Source organism: Leptopilina heterotoma, unplaced genomic scaffold, assembly GCF_015476425.1.
Source record: "Leptopilina heterotoma isolate Lh14 unplaced genomic scaffold, ASM1547642v1 Lhet_186, whole genome shotgun sequence".
Classification (NCBI taxonomy): domain Eukaryota; kingdom Metazoa; phylum Arthropoda; class Insecta; order Hymenoptera; family Figitidae; genus Leptopilina; species Leptopilina heterotoma.
This window is the reverse complement of record NW_025110905.1, coordinates 864926-884392: the sequence shown is the minus strand read 5'-3', so window position 1 is coordinate 884392 and position 19467 is coordinate 864926. Positions and strand designations below refer to the sequence as shown.

Sequence of the window (19467 nt, the reverse complement as noted above, 5' to 3'; positions counted from 1 at the left end):
GTAGAAGTGAAAATTTCAATATTTCGTCAAATTATTCACAATAGAGACTGTCAAAAAATTTTAAATAAGTTTAATTTCTATTCTTTTTCTTCAAATGACACAATAAAATTGCACCCAATCATTAACCTTGTAAAAAATGGTTTATTAATAAAAAACTGTCCTTTTTAGAAAAGGGCCCATTTTGTCGAATTTTCGTATTTTTCAAATGGAGGGGAGGGGGATTGGTTTTAAAAATTTTAAACCTATTGGTTTTTCATCTTTAAGGTGCTCTGGACTGAAAACAATTCTTATCAGAATAACTTCACAGAAGAACCAGAGATATCACCATCAATTGGTATCACAATCTTTAATTCCGTTTTTCTCGAAATGAGGTTTTGGCGTTTTAAACTTTAAAATTCTGTAACGCATTGAATTTTTCACCAAAAAAATTCTATGGCGACTCAAAATGCTATGTCCAATAGTGCCAAAATGGGCTCTTTTTATGTGGACGTCCTCATATTAAGAAAAAAAAATATTTTGGTTCAAGAAGAAAATTTTTTAGTTTTAGGTGATCCGTTTGGGAAATTCTGTCCCAGTTTTTTTTAATAATTTTAATTAAATATTTTGAAGAAAATTGAATTAAACAAAGTATTTTTTTCAATTTTTTAATACATACTGTCTGTTAACAATTATAATTCAAGATTAGAATATTAAATTTTATTAACATTCTGTTATTTTCAAATAAATGAATTCCTGAGAAAAATTTTATTATTTATTGAAACAATTAAATTGTTTCAAAAAATTTATTAAAATTTAAAAAAATAATTGAATTCTTTCGAAGAATGTTATTATTTACGAAAATAATTGCATTTTTGCAAAAAATTTTAATTAAATTTTTTGAAAATAATAATAATGAAATATTAACTTAATAAGTGAATTTTTTAAATTTTGAATCTGAAATTAATCAAAAATTTCAATTTTAATTTTAATTTCAATTTCAATAATCAAATTTTCTTGAAGTATTGTTTGTCAAATTAATTAATTTTTATATTTATTTTTCTAACAATTTGTCACATTTATATAAAACCTTGTTCCGTGAAAATTACAATCATAATCATAAAATTCCGACACTAAATTTGAAAACATTTTTAAATTAAATTAATTTAAAAATTCTAAAATATATTTTAATCAAGTACTTCATTTTTATCTTTTGCAGCAAAAAAATTCTCGATCTTCAGAACTAAAACGAATTTTGGGCGAATTTCGAAAGGAAGGATCAATAAGTAAACCTTGACATAGAGGAAATTTTTGAATAAAATTTTAGATAATTAAATTCGAAAAATAATTTATTTTATTGGTCGGAAAAACTATAATTCCAGAAAGAAAAAACAAATAAGAACAGTTTTATTTAGAATTTTTTAGAAATATTTAAGAGCAATTGAAGAAAAAGAGAAATAAAAATATTTTGTTATTATTTAATTAGTTATTAATTAGAAAGATTATTTCGTTTGTAAATTAATTTATTCTCCTAATTTTAAATTAATACAAAATGTGAATGTTTATTCTTTAACTATTTCTTAATCGAATAAATAATAGTTAATTAGAACTAAGATTGTATAACAAAGGACTGAATGCGAAAATTGAAAAGTATAATATTTAAATATACTAAAAATTCAAGAAAAAAATTACTTATTTCATACATTTATTTTAATTTTTATACGTACAGATACAAATATTTTTGTTTGTCAACATTTTCGTTTCTTTATGTTTCTATTACATACTTATCATAACATTCATTTTACCATAATCGAGCTTTCATTTTCGTAACAGTTTCACTATTAATGAAAAATTGTAATTCAATTTTCATTCTTTCATTTAATTTACATAATAACTATAAATATTCAAGTGATTTAATTTCAATTTCAATAGTAATTATCGATTTTTCTTTATTTTTGACAAATTAATTTTTTAATTTTTTGTTTCTAACAATTTTTCATTTTTATAAAACTTTATTCAGTGAAAATTACGATCATTAATAGCAAATTTCTTATAGTATGAAAACTGAAAAGTTATTATTTTCCGACAGTGATTAATTGTTAAACGATAAAAAAGCAATTTTTTCAAAATTTTCACAAATTAAAAAAGTAAAATTTTTATTCTGATCTTTAATTTCTCTCTATTAATTAGAAAATATAATTTAAAGTAATAAACAAAAAATTTGTCACAACATTATTTGATTATTAGAAATAATTTATCAAAGTTTCTCTTTTTAGTTTCATAAGACCACAATTATTTTAATTATTTTCGAGAGTTTAATTAACGATTTCATTAATTGTGAATTATTGTGAATTTTCTATTTCTATTATAATTGAAAGCACGAATGAAATGAATTAAGTCATTGTGCATGAAATATTTCATTTATATTAAAAATAAAAAATTCGCTTTTTTTAAGTATCAAGATAAAAAAAGACAGGGAATTTTCTCTTGGAAAAATAAAAATTAATGGTTAGTGTCCACAAAATTTTTTTTTGAAATGTTTTTCAATGTATTTGAAAATTGAAACATTCAAATACGATTTACGATTGCTTATTCTATTTCTTATAATAGTTTTTTTTATTCTTATAAAATATGCAGTAAACTTGTCATTATTTCGCCTTTTTTTAAATAAGAAAAGAATCTTTTCTAGACGTCTATAAATATTTTCTAAATTCTACATCATTTTTTTTAATAAATAAAAAGATTCTTACATTCTAATAGATATATTTTTTCTTGTAAAAAGCTATATTTTCTTTTGTGGACAATAACTTCTACATTTTTCAAAGTTTAATTGTATTAATTTTTCGGTTAAAAATGATCCAAAGATTATTTTTAAAAAATTTATCCCTGCATTTTTATGCATTTTTCTAAAAGTAGCAGCCTTATGATGAAATAGTTATTAATTTTTTTTATTGTTGTTATTAGATATTTGACGGCAGCTTTAAAAGATATTAGACGCCAGAACTATTATTTCTTAAAATTATTTATTTATTTTCAATAAATATTTTTAATGATTTTTAATAGTCAATTTAAAATTACTTTTGCCATAAATCAGCGTTTAATATTTTCAAAAGCTAACTTTGAATTACATATATTTGAGGATCATTATATAAACGTAATAAACTATTAAAGTAGCAAATTCCTAATAATAATCTTTATTTCAATTCGATTCTCATTTTTAATTCTGTTTAGTATAAATGATGTGCGTTATTAACTAAAAAACGTATCTTCTACATTTTAAAGCAGTCTATGGTTTTGTCTTTAGGTCTTAAAGTTGAAGTAAATTTTCATACAAAATTTTTTTAGAAGAGTTAATATAAAATTGATTTCAATATTTTAAAATCAATCCTAAAAACAAACAAAAATTACTTTTTTTTGTTTAAAGAATATTTTTTCGTTTTGACGCTTTTAAGATTGATTTATTAATACTGTTTCTTAGTTCAATTATTTATTTATTATGTGTATATGAAACGTCGAATCGTTGAAATTTGTAAGAAATATTTTCATTTATGAAAAAATTCAATTATTTTTCAATGAACTAGTTTTTTCGATTTTATAAATCATCTTATCTTTAAATTTTAAAACATGAACACATTGAATTTTTCGATAATTTTAGTCAACCTACTTTAAGACACTTTAAAAATTACAATAATTGGTCTGCAAATTGAGAGGAAGTGATTCTCTTTGGCTAAGAAATTCTTATAAAATCGCAATACGTATCAAATTCTTTTCTTTTTGGCTTCAAGTTTTAATTATTTCAATCGTTTTGAGAAAGATATGGTCACAATTTTTATTTTTTTTTTTTTTTTGGCGATTAAAGCCAAAATGCGTAAAGCGACTTTCAGTTTCGATATTTGCAACAAGCTCTTTATTTTCTTTCCATTTACATTCCTTCCTCAAAATTACGAATTTTTTATAAGTTTAAATAATTAGAGAGCACATCAAAGAGTTTAATTCTCTTTCCATCTAAAAAAATGTTTCTTTTTCTTTTTTTAATTTAAATCAAACCGCAAGGAAAAATTAGTAAAAAAAAATATTCAACAAAAAAATATTTAAAAAAATATAAAAACAATTTTTTTCCTCATCATTTATTCTCGGTAATTAAGAAAATAATTACGAAAAAAATTTCAACTTCTTCTATAAAGAAATGATCGAATGTGCCTCTAATTATTTTCCTTAATCACAAAAATCAATAACATTCGCAACGATTTCAGCGCATGGAATAAATATGTAAAATAGGTAAAAAAAATTCATAGATTTCATTCCGTTATATTAAAACTTAACATCGTTTTATAAATTGTTCGTTGAAAATTGTCACATAATACAAAACTATACTGCAATAATAAGGCGCAGATTTTGATTCTTTTTTTTAATGTTAATCTTTGAAAAGATAAATGCACTATCGCAAATTTTTTCAAAATTATTTAAATTGCGAATTCTAATCACTTAGCTTTGTCAACAATAATTAAACATTCAATATAAAATGTACAATCATACAGTCTAATAATTTTTACGCAAATACAATCTACAATAAAATGTATTGTTCTCAACAATTCGTATATTTTAGAAGAAATAATCTTTTCTATTTAACCAATGATTTAAAAAATTTCTAATTTAAATACATTTAGAGCCGATTATTTCTAATGTTCAATAAACAGTTTTTTTTAATAATACTTCACAATTATCGATTGCAAGAATAAAACTGTAGAAAAAATTTATATTTTTTAAATTACTACTAAATAGAAAAAGTTGGATTTTTAAAAAATTTGTTCAATTTAGACAGATTGTAGTTAATAAATTAATTTTTAATGCTTGAAATTAATTATTTTTAATTGAAAATATAATTTTTTTAAATAAAAATAAATTTTGTAATAAAAATAAAATTTTTTAATAAATAAAATTTTGTAATAAAAATAAATTTTTTCAATAAAAATAATTTTATTTAATATAAATTTTTTCACCAGTATTTAATCGTGTAATTAGAATTGTATAACTATTTATATCATGCGCTGAAAATAACACAATATATTTTAATTATTATAGCATATTGTAATTAGAGTAATAATATTTTAATCAAGTCGACGTAAACATAACAATTAACGATTATAAATATTCACATTAATTCTAATCTGCTATTTGCTAATATCTACTACAACTTTGTGCTGTCAATATAAGATTACAACAAAAAAAATTAAAAAACTTAACACGCAAATTTTTGAGAAATTTTCTCACTCTTAAATTCCTCTCCAATTTTTTTCTTTTTAACCTTTGTTTTTTTTTGTTAAATAATAATATTCTATTAAATACAAATAACTTAAGATGCCCATATTTAACTTAGACCTTGAAACTTTCAAATTAACAAATAAATTGTTTAATATTATAATAATAATAATATTACAATAATAAAATAAACAGTTATTGTTGCTTAAACAAAACAAATTATTATTTATTCCAAAAATTGATAAGTTTTATTGAAAAAATGATTTATCATTTCCATAATCAAACACATTGATTAATGATCAATTGGTGAAATATAATTTTGTGTTTTGAAATGATTCAAGATCGACGTGAATGATTTAAAGACTGAAGTTATTGTGAAACAGAATAATTTTCTTTTCGAAGGAAAATAATTGTTTTAGAAAGAAAAGAGAGTTTGTTTCTGTGTGTTGGAGAAAAGATTTTTTTTATACGATAGCTTTAGAAAAAGTTAAGAAGTTGTGAATGAAGGTTTCGAAAAGGATTAAAATTTTGAGATGAAAAAAAGGGTTGAGGAAGGGTGAGGTAAATGGGAGGAGACATAGATGTATATAATTGTTCATTAAATACCATATTTTTTTTACAAATTTGCACGAATTTACCAAAAACCACCGGCACTGCGACCTCCTGGTGGATTATTAACTCGGATACAAGCTCTTCGATCTTCGCCTGTATCTTCTGTAAAAGTAAAAAATTTATTTCATAATTTTTAGAATAAAATTTATAATTTTAATTAACTTAAAAAACAAGTCTTATTTTTTATTTTAATAAAAGAAAAATACAATTAATTTTTTTTCTAATTTTCTAATTGAAACTCTTCTTTTGTATGTATACCAATTTTCCAAAATACTTGTTTAAAATAATTATTTATTTATAATACACTACCGTCCATGAGTATCAGGACGCCCCTTTTTTCATGAGTGGAAAAATGCTTAAATCGTAGAAAATAAGAATGACAAAAATTTTTCGTATTTTTTTCCTGAAAGCTAATGAAATTATGAAAAGACTGACACCTGATCGAAGAATTTTCGTTGACTATTCTGTCAGATACAGAAAAAATACTGGATTTTGCATGCTTTTTGTAATTTTTTAATTTCTCGAAAACTAATTAACTTTTTTTAGCGTTCTTGGTCTTGTTTCAATCTCTATTCAATGTAGAATCTAAATTAATTAATGGTATTGTGATATAAATTTTTCCAAAAAAATTTGAAACTGTGAAAGTCGGATAAAAAATTTTGAAAAACAGATTGACACTTTTTCAACAACAAAATTTTTTTTAATTAAATAATTAAGTAATTAAAAAGCTTTTTTGAATTTTAGTATATCTATTAAATGAACATATTTCTGTGGAAGAAACACTGCAAAAACAGGTGTCTATAGTTGAGACACTTTTGTCCTCATTTGTAAGACGTTTTGGGATGTCTTTTAGGAAGACGTTAAATGTGACTATTTTGGAGACGTTTAAAGTGTCTTCATTCAGATGAAATTTACTGCTTGAATCGATACATAACCTAAAAATGCATGTATGCATTGATATTGCGCGGGAAACTTTCATCGAAGACGAGGCAAGACGAATATTACCGAAGATACTCGAATACACAAAATGTCTTTTATTCAAAGTGTCTTACTTCGAAAACGTCTTAAATTAGCAAAAATGACTTAAATATAGACACTTTTACCGTCTACATTATATGTCTTAAATTATAAGCACTGAAAGTGACTTGTTTACATTTGTAAGACGCAAGAAATGTCTCAAATTTTTAGACACTTTGCATGAAAGACAGATGAATTAGTCATTTATTCCAGACTAGACGTTTTCAAAACGTCTAATGTCTTAAAATAAGACGTTTCTAAGACGCTAGTTTTTGCAGTGAAGGCATAACAGCATAACTGCATTTGTCATGATTTCGAGATAAATTAATTTTAATGTTCTCTCACTTCTGTCAATTCAGAAAATCAACAGATTTGTTCGGTCTTTTGCATTTAGTATTATTATTTAAAATATTTTCAAAATTCTTTTATAACATTTAATAAAACACACGATTTGATATAAATTTTGATAATTTTTCATCGGAATCATGAGTTTTATTGCACTTATGCGGTTATGCAAGTTCAGATTGTATATGAGTCCAACCTCAGACACTTTTAATGTCACAATTTATTTTGGTTTGATTTGTCATAATAAAAAAATTTTTCATACAAAGACAAATTAAACTATTAATTCGTTAGAAAAAATTATAAGAGTTTATTTAGTTATAAAATTTATTTTTTTATAAAATGTTTTTAATTTATTGAAACGAGAAAAAAATTTACTTTACTGTTCAACTTGAAGAATTTTTCAATTTATTTTTTGAAATACTTTCCAAAATTTTTTAGAATAGAAATACCCTTAAAAATAAGTACATAATTAAATGCACAATTTAGGCTATAAAAAATTTTTTCCAGTTTTATTAAAATAAATATATTTAATTTAAAGTACGAAAAATGTATTTTACTGAAAACATTTTATTACAAAATTCTTATTGTTTTTATTCATAAAGGTTATTTTCATTTTTAATTATGTCAATTGTTTTTTAAGCTGAATGCAGTTATGTTATTATGCTGGTCTCCTTTTGTCAAAAACGCAATTATGCGATTATGTTTTCCATTATTTTCTACATTAATAACCATTTTAATGATTTTTCAGCTATTGAACTTTGAAGAGCAATATTAAATATATACAAATCTGATGTTATCTCAAATTTGATAAAAATGTCAGTTATGCTGTTATGCCTTTCTTCCACAGATTTTACATTGACCTTTTTGACACTTTAATATTCATGATAATTTTTTGAATTTTTTTAATCCTACTTTTACGGTTTCAAATTTTTTTGGAAAAATTTATATCACAATACCAGTAATTAATTTAGATTCTACATTGAATAGAGATTAAAACAAGACCAAGAACGCTAAAAAAGTTAATTAGTTTTCGAGAAATTAAAAAATTACGAAAAGCATGCAAAATCCAGTATTTTTTCTGTATCTGACAGAATAGTCAACGAAAATTCTTCGATCAGGTGTCAGTAATTTCATAATTTCATTAGTTTCCAGGAAAAAAATACGAAAAATTTTTGTCATTCTTATTTTCTACGTTTTAAGCATTTTTCCACTAAGGAAAAAAGGGGCGTCCTGATACTCACGGACGGTAGTGTAACTAGCGCAGTCGACGGCCGCAAGCGGCCGTCTCCTTTGCCGTTCTCTGCCATTTCTCAATTCAGTTCCCTGCCTAATTTTTAATTAATTGCAATTTTTACCGACAGATTAGCTCGGTCGGATAAATGCCTGGCTCGGTGGGCGGACCAAGGGTACTTGGTTCGCGCCCATTAGCCTGGGATTTTTCCGGCACGTGAGATAATCTGAGCGGGAGGTTTGACGTCGAAGTATAATGATGTGCACCGTCGATTATTGTCCGGTACACACCGTTAAAACTCGGCTGTCGATAAACCGGTTGTACTCAGGAGAGGTTTTCTACAGTTTCCCTCTTCTCTGGCGAGAAAACCTATTGACGGGTGGTCCAGGCAAATGCGAGTACTCCTAATCTCAAAAAGTCGTTCTGTAGAAACGCAAAACTAGTTGGTATATAAGAGTGTGTGTTCTGACAGTTGGCCTAGCTTCAAGTCATTTAAGAAGAAAAAAAAATTGCAATTTTTCGTTTTTCTTTGTGTATTTGATATACAATTAAACTTACACAAACATATAAGCGTAAGGCATAAGAAACTGGCGAACGCTAATCATTAAATAGGGATGAATTATCTTTAACTGTTCTACGCCATTTCTAAATTTAGTTTGCTTACCTAATTTTGAATTAATTCTAATTTTATATAATAACTTTAATTTCTTTACATTTAAATTACATAGATTTAAACTCCTGCTATATTATAATTATATTCTTTGTTACTATTATTAATAATTATTTATTATTTTCAATAATATTGATTTCTATTTATTTATATTCTAATTGCTTTTTTAATAAACATAAATTAATAAATATATACCGTTTGTCTAGTTTTAATTATCTGATGCTGAATTAGAATTTATGTTCATTGTTATTAATAATATTAAAAATGCTTTTTTCCAAATCGCGCTGCGAATTCTCTTCGATATTTTCGATATTGGACCTTGCCCATGCCTTCATGCTTTTTTTGGTAGGATTAATAATTCATTTAAACCGTTTATTTCTACCCTGCTGGAAGAATGGACTGAAATTGTACTGGGGAATTAGTACTGAGAGCTCAGTGCTATTTGAGTGAAAATTTGCTGCGTTTCAGCACTGAAATTGTACTGGGAAAAATTACCTGCAAAAGGGTCGCTATCGGTGATGTTTATGGCCTGACCGTCATTAAGTTGAAGGACGAATATTTCTTTGTTAATGTTAAAAATAATTTTTATTTATATTTCAACATTATATTTGTTTTTCATGAACTCAGATTCTTTACAAGTAACTATTATGTATGCTAAATATTCGTGTTAATCTAAATTAAAAAATAACATCCGCTTTTACATAACAATTAGAGTTTGCGAGATAGTTTATAACTTTTTTAATTAAACATTTTTTATAATGAATTTTAGATATTTGTAATCATAAAACATCACAGGTTCAAACTTTTTTGTTTTGAAAATTGAATTATATAAATTGTAAACTTTTTAAGCCATAAAATTATAATCCCATACAACAATAGGCTTTCGGGTCTATTGTTAAAGCAGAGGTTGCAATATAAGTTTAAAATTTAACGGGAATTTCGGGCGATGTCCAAGTTTAACTTTTTTTTGATAAACAACGTATGTATGAAATCGTGAGAAAGTAAGGAATTTAAATATGTCAATGAAAAATTAAAAATGTTACTATTTAACAAATTTATGGGTGATTCTCCCGAAATACTCCTTTTTGTGAGTTACAAACAGAAAAGAAAAAAAATTATTATTTATGGATTAATGCAGTCAATTATATTGAGCTTTCAAAAATCTACCACCTCTATAGCATGATCATGCTAACTTTTAGCTTTTAAAGTATATATTTTAAATTAAAATTTACAAAAAAATTAAGAGGTTAAAATTTGGCGCCGGCGTTTTTTATTATATATATTTTTCTATTTACAAAAAATTATTTAAAAATTATAATTTATTAATATTATCTATAAATTTTATAGATTTTGAAATACTTACAGTTATCAAAAATCTCTTTAAACAATTGTCAAAAATTATTTTTCATACATTTTAGGTTCACTTTTCACTGGCAGTTTGTAAACAACCGACAATCATATCAATTTTTAATTTTTATTCAAAAAAGTGAGAGGAATGACGGGTGAGAGGAATGACGATTTCAACATTTTTTAATTTTATTTAATTGACAAATAATTTTCCTCCAGCTTAGAATGCCCTATCATGTTTATAAAGGATAACTTTATGTGAAAAAAATTTGCGATCAATTTATATATATTAATATTGTTTTTATTAGCGGTGAGAGGAATGACGCTTTAGGTTGTGAATCTCTGCTTATGTCTCAATTTTAATTTTTTTAACGCAAAATAATGACATTTTTTAAAAAGTAACTTAAGAAATTAATATTAGAGATGTTAATTTAAATATTGATCACAATAATTAAGCAATATCTCTACCCACAGCAAAAATATTGGATAATATTCAACGAGTGAGAGGAATGACGCGGTACTACTTGACAAATTTCATTTTCTATATTTAAAAAAACTACACGACATATTTTATTTATATTTTTGAAAATTATTCTTAAATATCATAACTTTTAGAAAAAATTAATAAAGTACCAATTTTCATGTTTTAAATAATTGTTTTATCTATTGAAAAAATGAAAAGCACTTAGATGACAGGTTAGAAAATCGATTTTGAGGTGGTAAAATATTTTAAAAATGTATTAAACAATAAAATTTTACAACTTTTTCTTGCAGAACATTTAGAAAAAGTGATAAAATAGGGAAATATGACTTGGTATTTTCCCAAATGATTATAATTATTTAGAAAATCTTGATTACACGCAAAATGAGGTTTTTTGGAGAATCACCCTTATATTTTTATAGAAAAGTCATTAACAGTTTTCCTTAATGAGGGTTTGAGGGACCAAGCGCCCCCGCTGCGAGGGTTGCTCGGGACTCAGTTTCGACTTGGTGTGCCGCATGGTGGGGATAAGCTGCTTCCCCTCACGGGACTATCTCGGACACTGCCCGGAATTTCGTTGAAAATTTTGTTAACCTTTTTTTATTTTCACTTCCAAACTGTTAACAATGGTTTTTTATCATAACCTACACTTGAAACTATTGTTAAAGGACTTTAAAAATGTCTACCGAAACATTAAAAAAAACGGACTGAAATTGTACTGGAGCCCAGTACAATTTCAGTACTTTTTCAGTTCATTCTTCCGGCAGGGTATTTAAGGGCATTTAAACCATTATTAAGTCACAGTTTTAGAATACATGCTTTGCACAAATTGTGACTTCATAATGGTTCAAATGCCCTTAAAAATTCTTCTTTAATATAATTGCGAGGGCTCGGATCGAAAAACCGACGCTTCGCAATGTTCTGTGCGTTTACAAGCGTCGGTTCTTCGATCCGAGCCCTCAATTATTGAAAATCTCCTGAATTTAAATTCTATTAAATAAAAGAATTCTGCTAAATAAAACTTTCTTTCTTTGAAAATTATTTTCAGTAAAAATGCAAAAAAATTCTATTTTAGACTTAATTCAAATTAATTAAATAGTTTTGCTTCCTCATGAGGAAGCTTTGCATTGGTGACGATTTTCAATTTTTCAAAACAAGGTTATATGGACTCATTTTCATCTAGAACATATGTATATTCAATTATGAGCAAATGTCCAGATGTATGTGTGTGTGTATGTATGTGTGTATGTGTGTGTGTATGTGTGTATGTGTGTGTGTGTGTATGTCACAAAAATTGTGTACAAATTATCTCAGACAAATTTTGATGGATTGTCCTGAAATTTTGCAGGTTTATTGCAGTCATTAATACCTGAAATCTGACACAAGGATTTTCAAAAATATGTACAAAATTTTTTTTTATACAATTTTTTTAAAATTCAGAAAATTTTTTTTTTGTATTTTCTGAAATAATTTTTTTATTTGTTAATATTTTTATTAATTATTCTCAAAATTACATTCCTGGCAAGAAAACGAATCGATTGATGTATACAAAGTATATATTTTATCAAAATTTATAAAATTAATAAATATTTTTCTTTTTCACAAAAAATTCAAATTTGGTATTTTTTTCATAATTAATTTAATATTAATATTAATATTTTGAAATGATTATTCTATCATAAAATAGAAGCAATTGGCAAATGAAAGTGTAAATTCCACCAAATATTTATACAACAACTTATAAATGATTTATATAATTTTATTTTTAACCAATCTTCTGGACGAACCCTTTTGTACATAATTTTTCAAAAGTTTGCAAAACCGCAATTTTTATATATTGAGGAAGCTTAATGGTCATAAAATGAACAACTTGTTTTATATTTAATTATATAGTTCCAAGTTTAAGTGAGGGTTCACGTGCAATAAGGCTGGAGTCCCATGGTAGTGTTTTGCGTTGCGTTTTGTAACTAGGCCATGAGTGCAAATAGAGCAAACATATATCTGTATCTCTCTCACACTCATGGCCTGGTTACAAAACGTAACGCAAAACGCTATCATGAGACTCCAGCCTTAGGGTGGAGTCCCATGGCACCGTTTTGCGTTGCGTTTTGTAACTAGGCCATGAGTGTGAGAGAGATACAGATATATGTTTGCTCTATTTGCACTCATGGCCTAGTTACAAAACGCAACGCAAAACGCTACCATGGGACTTCACCCTGAGGGGATACGCATGGAAGTGAAAGTCCCTGCGTATAGCGATTCTGCGGCTGCGCGAGAGGACAACGAATAGCCTGCGCGTCCCCTTATTGCACGTGAACCCTCAAGTTTGTACTTTATATATTTAGTAGACTAAAAATTTATGTTTAATATTTATTTAAAAATTTTCACACTTAAAGTCGAAAGTCATGAAGTATGTAGGTATAATAAATGAGCCTCCGGAAAGTATAACCACACATAAAATTCTGACGCCCATTGAATTAGCATGGCGGTCAGAATTTTATGTGTGGTTATACCGGTTATACTGTCCGGAGGCCATGAAGGAGTATAAGGAGACATATCTCCAATGGGAAAATTTCCTGATATTGACTGTACTTCTCTGCAGTAAAATCGACAGGTACGCGAAAAGTAATAGCCTCATGTTCACTGATAACAGCGCCGCCAAACGGGAGAAATAAGTGCAATTTTACATTTTAAGTATTTTTATCTTTGACAGCTGATTGATATTTAAAGTTAGAGGATCCTCTGAGTGTTGTATTGTAAAATAGATGAACAGAATTAAATTGTTTTATACGTTATATAAATAGAAAGGACTTCAAATAAACAACCAAAAATTCTTTGCATTAAATTCATAAATGTCTGTTGGTAAAAGTATAAAAACTTTTACCCTTACAGAATAGTATATTAAATAAACTTATCATTCTCGGTGCTTTGAAAAAACACTTTTTTCAGAAGCATTTTTATTTGCTTTATAACTAGACATGCAATTTTTTATAAAACAATTCATATTACTATTATTTTATTGTTAAAAAAACTACGTAAACAAAACTTTTATCATGGACAGCATGGAGGGTATATATTTTCTCCTGTAGGGGCGCTAATATCAGTGAACAAATTTCCGGTATGCCAATTTTCGTGCATGGCGATTTTACGCAGTCAAGTACAGTCAATAGGGATACATATACATACTTCTCCTTATACTCCTTCATGCCGGAGGATCAAATAATAAAATTAAAATTCTCATATTCTTATCTTTAATGTACTAAAAGCGTGCGTGAAATTTTCGTGCCTATTGTTAGTAATAAAAACTATTTTTTTGAAACTATTAATGAAAATTTATTATTTTTTAAAAAATAATTTTTCAATATTTGATATTTATTGTTATCTATGTGTCAAAAAGGAATTAAAATTTCATAATACTTTAAATAAAGTAAAAAGTTCAAAAGGTTTTAACCTTTTGAAATTGAGGTCTTGGATCGAATAACACTCGCCCGACGCTCGGAGGAACGCGCAATTGCCAGTCAGTGAGCAGTGAGCGCCTCTGGGCCACTCACTGCTATCCGACTGGTATTAGCGCGTGCCTCCGAGCGTCGGGCGAGTTATTCGATCCAAGGCCTCAATTTAACTATTTCTAAAAATTAGAACTGCAATTCTTCCAATACTTGAAATATTTTCTAAAATTTTAACTGAAATTCTTCTTGAAATCAATTCTTATTAAAAAGTTGTACTTGAAATTAATTATTCAAATACAAAAAAAATTAATTGTTTATTTCTAAAAATTGCAACTGTAACTCTACTTATGGATTTTTTTAAATTTGAAAAAGAAAATTCATAGACTACTTAATATTTTCAATAATTACTTCCTCATAGAGAAAGTATATTGTAATACCAAAATTTTTCGAGTTCGATTTTTTGACATATCTTTATGTTATTTGACCTCAGGAGTTCAAAAATGACATTTTTAAAAAATGTCGTTCAGTATGTGTGTGTGTAAATATTACATTTTCATAAATATCTCGAGATCATGAAGAGCTTTAGGGCCGAATTTTTTTTAAATTGTAGGTCTCACTTGCGGACATAATATAAGAGTATTTTCAGCCCGATTCCTAAAGTTTAACTATATTTTTTTGGATTTTTAATTTTTCAAAAAATCGTTTTTTGTCCATAACTTAAAAAAAATGTTAGGACACCTATAAATGTTTTTCTCTAATTTTGTAGAGTTTTTTAGACGCATCTTTTGAGCGCTTATTGAACATTTTTTTGACCATATTAATTGGAGATATTAAACTTTTAAAAATAATAAATTTTGGAAAATAAGACTTTTTTGAAAATTTTGTTGAAAAATTTAGAAGTAACTTTAAAATTATCGTTACCAACTTGTAGAGCATTAAAAAACGCTTCGATTGACTTATTTTTGAACCTTATTCGATAATAAATTTCTAAATTATTGGTATTTTAAAAACCAAAAATTGTGGAAAATGACATTTTCTCAACATTTTTGTTTGAAAATTTTTGTTTAACTATTAAACTATTATAACTATCTTGTAGGGTATTTAAATACATTGATTGACCCAAGATTCAATCACTTTTACCATATTTATAAAAAGTTATTCATATATTTCTATTATTATTATCTATGAGGAAGCAAAGTGTTCATGAAATGAGCACCAAACCTAACTTCAGGTAAAGACAGAATACCTCAATTACTATTATAATAAAAAAATATTTTTAGAAAAAATCTTGTCAACGTACCGCTAATGGAGAAGGTGGAGTCTTGCAGATTCCTTTGACCCTCCATTCGTGGTCCTTTACCTGATGGAGTGATAACTGCAGACTCTGGTAAAGTTGGTGTGCATGAGATATGAGATAATTTTGATCGTGTCGAATCGTGATTGCCATTTGTATGATTCATTCTCGCAGCGCTTATCGCTGCAGCCGCTCGTGCAGCTTCCTTTGCCTTTTGTATTGCTATATCTTCTTCGGCGAATCTCTTCTCGTCAGCTTCACTTCGAGCAATTCCTCTCAGTCGCTAAAAAGAAATTTTATTAAAGTTAAAAATTAATCATTACTTATTATTAAAATACATTTCTTCCAAACTAAATTTAATTAAATAAACAATAAATAAAATCAGGGTTGTCACAATAATTTCATTTTGCTTTTCCCTTATTTTCACTGATTTCCAGACAGAATTTTGACATTTTCCGAGAGGCAAACAACTCTAGAATTTGGTGTACACCTAATACAATAATAATTCAGTTATTTACGGTAATTCACATTAGTAATTCAATACAAATGTACACCATAATTCACGAGTTGTTCACCCCTTGACATTTTCCCTAAAAACTTAATTCTAAAGAATATTTTGAATAAAAATATTAATATTATATAGGGGAGAGTGGTCCTAAGTTGACCACCCTGCCTTTCTCAGAGATTGTATACTGGACGAATTTATAATTTCGTGGTGTGATATATTGATAAACCATGATATAATTTATGGACCTACACGGAGAGAAATGTGTTACGAATAACGCTAAAGACATTTTGGTTCGCTTTTCGCATAGACGTCTGTACCTAATTTTGCAAAGGCCGGTGCTAACTTTGCACAGCTTTTTTCCACTTGTGCCACAGTTAAAATATTTATTACTTTTCTTAAATTATGAGTGTAAAGTGGAGATGGTGCGAAAAAATGGCACTTTTTTAGCAATTAGAAAAAATTTTAAAAAGTATAGAAAAAATGCTTAAAAGTGCAAAAATATTTATTGATTCATGTTTAAAATTAGTTGATTATAATAATAGTAATAATAATAATAATAATAATAATAATAATAATAATAATAATAATAATTTTTTTTTTTTTTTGCTTAGGGACTTTTGGGAAATCTGCCTACAGATACCTTGGATTCCGCACTCCAAGGTTATGTGGGGTTGGTATGATAAAAAAAACAAAAAGAAATATAAAAAAAAAGAAAAATAAATAAATGTTATAATAAATTTAACAAACTGGCGACCTACTACCAGCCCGACCCACTAAAACCCGTAACCCTTCTTTTATAGCCCTTTACCCTCCCTCGGAACTGTCGTAAGACTTTAGCCTTCGAGGGTGGCGCTCCGACTCTGTCGCTAATGCGACTTTCTGCTTTTCTCTGCGGTTATCCTGCGTTAATAGTTAAAAATTTAAAACTATTTCAATATAAAAGCGGAATTAACAGCACAACAATAATAAAAAAAAATGTTTAATCAAGTGTAAACAGTCAAAAGATAAAATTGCAAACGGATATAAAAGAAAAAAAAAAAATAATAAACGCGTATATAATATTAAAAACATAAAACGGAATAAATTAGAATTGTATAAGGACAAATAAATCACAAAATAAATTAATAAAAAAACAAACGAATAAATTAAAAGCTGTTTAAATTACGCTTTTTGGCGGCCGTCGAGATCCTTCCTCGACATAACCGAGATTATGAAGTTCTCGACTTGCCGCCAATTCTCCTCTGACTGGGTCATCAGCGATACCATGTTCTCCGGTGTAACTTGACTGTTTACACCTTCGAACATGGCCTGCCTTTCCAAGTCTTATTTCTTGCATGAGAAGAGGGTGTGCTCCGCGTTGTCCTCAGGGAACTGGCAATATGCACACACCTTGTCCTCGCGTAATTTAAAGCGACACAGGTACGAGTTAAAACACCCGTGACCTGTGAGCGCCTGAGTCATATAATAGGAAACCTGACCGTGTTTCCTATTTATCCAGGTGGCGAGTGCCGGGATAAGGCGATAAGTCCATCGACCTTTTTCCTCACCATCCCATCTTTCTTGCCATCTTTCTATGAGCCTGTGCCTCGCTTCTTTGCGGATCAGGCCCTTGCTTGGTCTTAATTCCTCATCCAAGGAACTTCTTTCTTTAGAAAAGAGAAACATTTCTTCCCTTTCCCTCGCCAAAAGATCTGCTGGCGGGACACTTGCAAGGACCTGCACAGCACTCGTAGATACCGTCTTATATGCAGAGATGATACGCGTTGTTATCGATCTCTGCGCAGACAGTATCTTTTCACAGATGGTCACACATGTTTTACTCCTCAGGGATGGGGCCCACGCTGGTGCTGCATAGAGCATTCTAGCGTGGGCGACACTCGCCACCAGTCTTCTTTTTTGTTCACGGCGTCCGCTAACATTTGGCATTAGCCGTGAAAGATTAGCCGCACACTCGATCGCCTTATTTGACGCCGTAGCCATGTGGTGGTGGAAGTTTAACCTTCCATCTAACTCCACACCAAGATATTTAATTTGCTTACTCCACTTGATCTCGAATCCGTCTATCACGATTCGTGGGAGCTCATAATAATAATAATAATAATAATAATAATAATAATAATAATAATAATAATAATAATAATAATAATAATAATATAATAATAATAATAATAATAATAATAATAATAATAATAATAATAATAATATAATAATAATAATAATAATAATAATAATAATAATAATAATAATAATAATAATAATATAATAATAATAATAATAATAATAATAATAATAATAATAATAATAATAATAATAATAATAATAATAATAATAATAATAATAATAATAATAATAATAATAATAATAATAATAATAATAATAATAATAATAATAATAATAATAATATAATAATAATATAATAATAATAATAATAATAATAATAATAATAATAATAATAATAATAATAATAATAATAATAATAATAATAATAATAATAATAATAATAATAATAATAATAATAATAATAATAATAATAATAATAATAATAATAATAATAATAATAATAATAATAATAATAATAATAATAATAATAATAATAATAATAATAATAATAATAATAATAATAATAATAATAATAATAATATAATAATAATAATAATAATAATAATAATAATATAATAATAATAATAATAATAATAATAATAATAATAATAATAATAATAATAATAATAATAATATAATAATAATAATAATAATAATAATAATAATAATAATAATAATAATAATAATAATAATAATAATAATAATAATAATAATAATAATAATAATAATAATAATAATAATAATAATAATAATAATAATAATAATAATAATAATAATAATAATAATAATAATAATAATAATAATAATAATAATAATAATAATAATAATAATAATAATAATAATTAGTGAACTGCAAAAAGCAGGCAAAAGATTGAAAACAGGCAAGGCGCCTGGAATCGATGGGATAAGTAACGAGATCCTAAAGTTGGTAATCGACACTTCACCCCAGATTCTGCTTCGATGCTTCAATCTTTGCCTTGAGAGAGGAGAGTTCTTCCGCGACTGGAAGCGACAGAGGTTAGTCCTCCTAAGGAAAGGTGAAAAACCTCTAGATAAGGTTTCATCGTACAGGCCTATATGCCTGCTAGATACGATGGGTAAACTTCTAGAGGATATGGTTCTGCAGAGAATGCAAAGCCACTTGACCGAAGAGAATCGTCTATCCGATCACCAATTTG

At 26.6% G+C, this 19467-nt stretch overlaps 2 protein-coding genes across 8 annotated transcripts in view; one reads left to right on the top strand and one right to left on the bottom strand.

Annotated features, from left to right (window-relative positions):
• The window catches only part of LOC122500448 (epidermal growth factor receptor kinase substrate 8-like), a 149347-nt gene extending 147930 nt beyond the window's left edge, over positions 1–1417 (top strand). For all 4 annotated transcript variants that reach the window (XM_043609377.1, XM_043609375.1, XM_043609374.1 and 1 more), the window contains one exon: positions 1196–1417. In XM_043609377.1, the coding sequence (XP_043465312.1) occupies positions 1196–1273 (78 nt within the window). In that variant the 3' untranslated portion in view covers positions 1274–1417. The remainder of the gene's footprint in view (positions 1–1195) is intronic.
• Positions 1418–5854: 4437 nt separating this feature from the next.
• Positions 5855–19467, bottom strand: part of LOC122500450 (dihydropyrimidinase) — a 345407-nt gene continuing 331794 nt past the window's right edge. For all 4 annotated transcript variants that reach the window (XM_043609380.1, XM_043609379.1, XM_043609381.1 and 1 more), the window contains 2 exons: positions 15688–15964; positions 5855–5949 (listed from right to left, as the gene is read on the bottom strand). In XM_043609380.1, the coding sequence (XP_043465315.1) occupies positions 5870–5949; positions 15688–15964 (357 nt within the window). In that variant the 3' untranslated portion in view covers positions 5855–5869. The remainder of the gene's footprint in view (positions 5950–15687; positions 15965–19467) is intronic.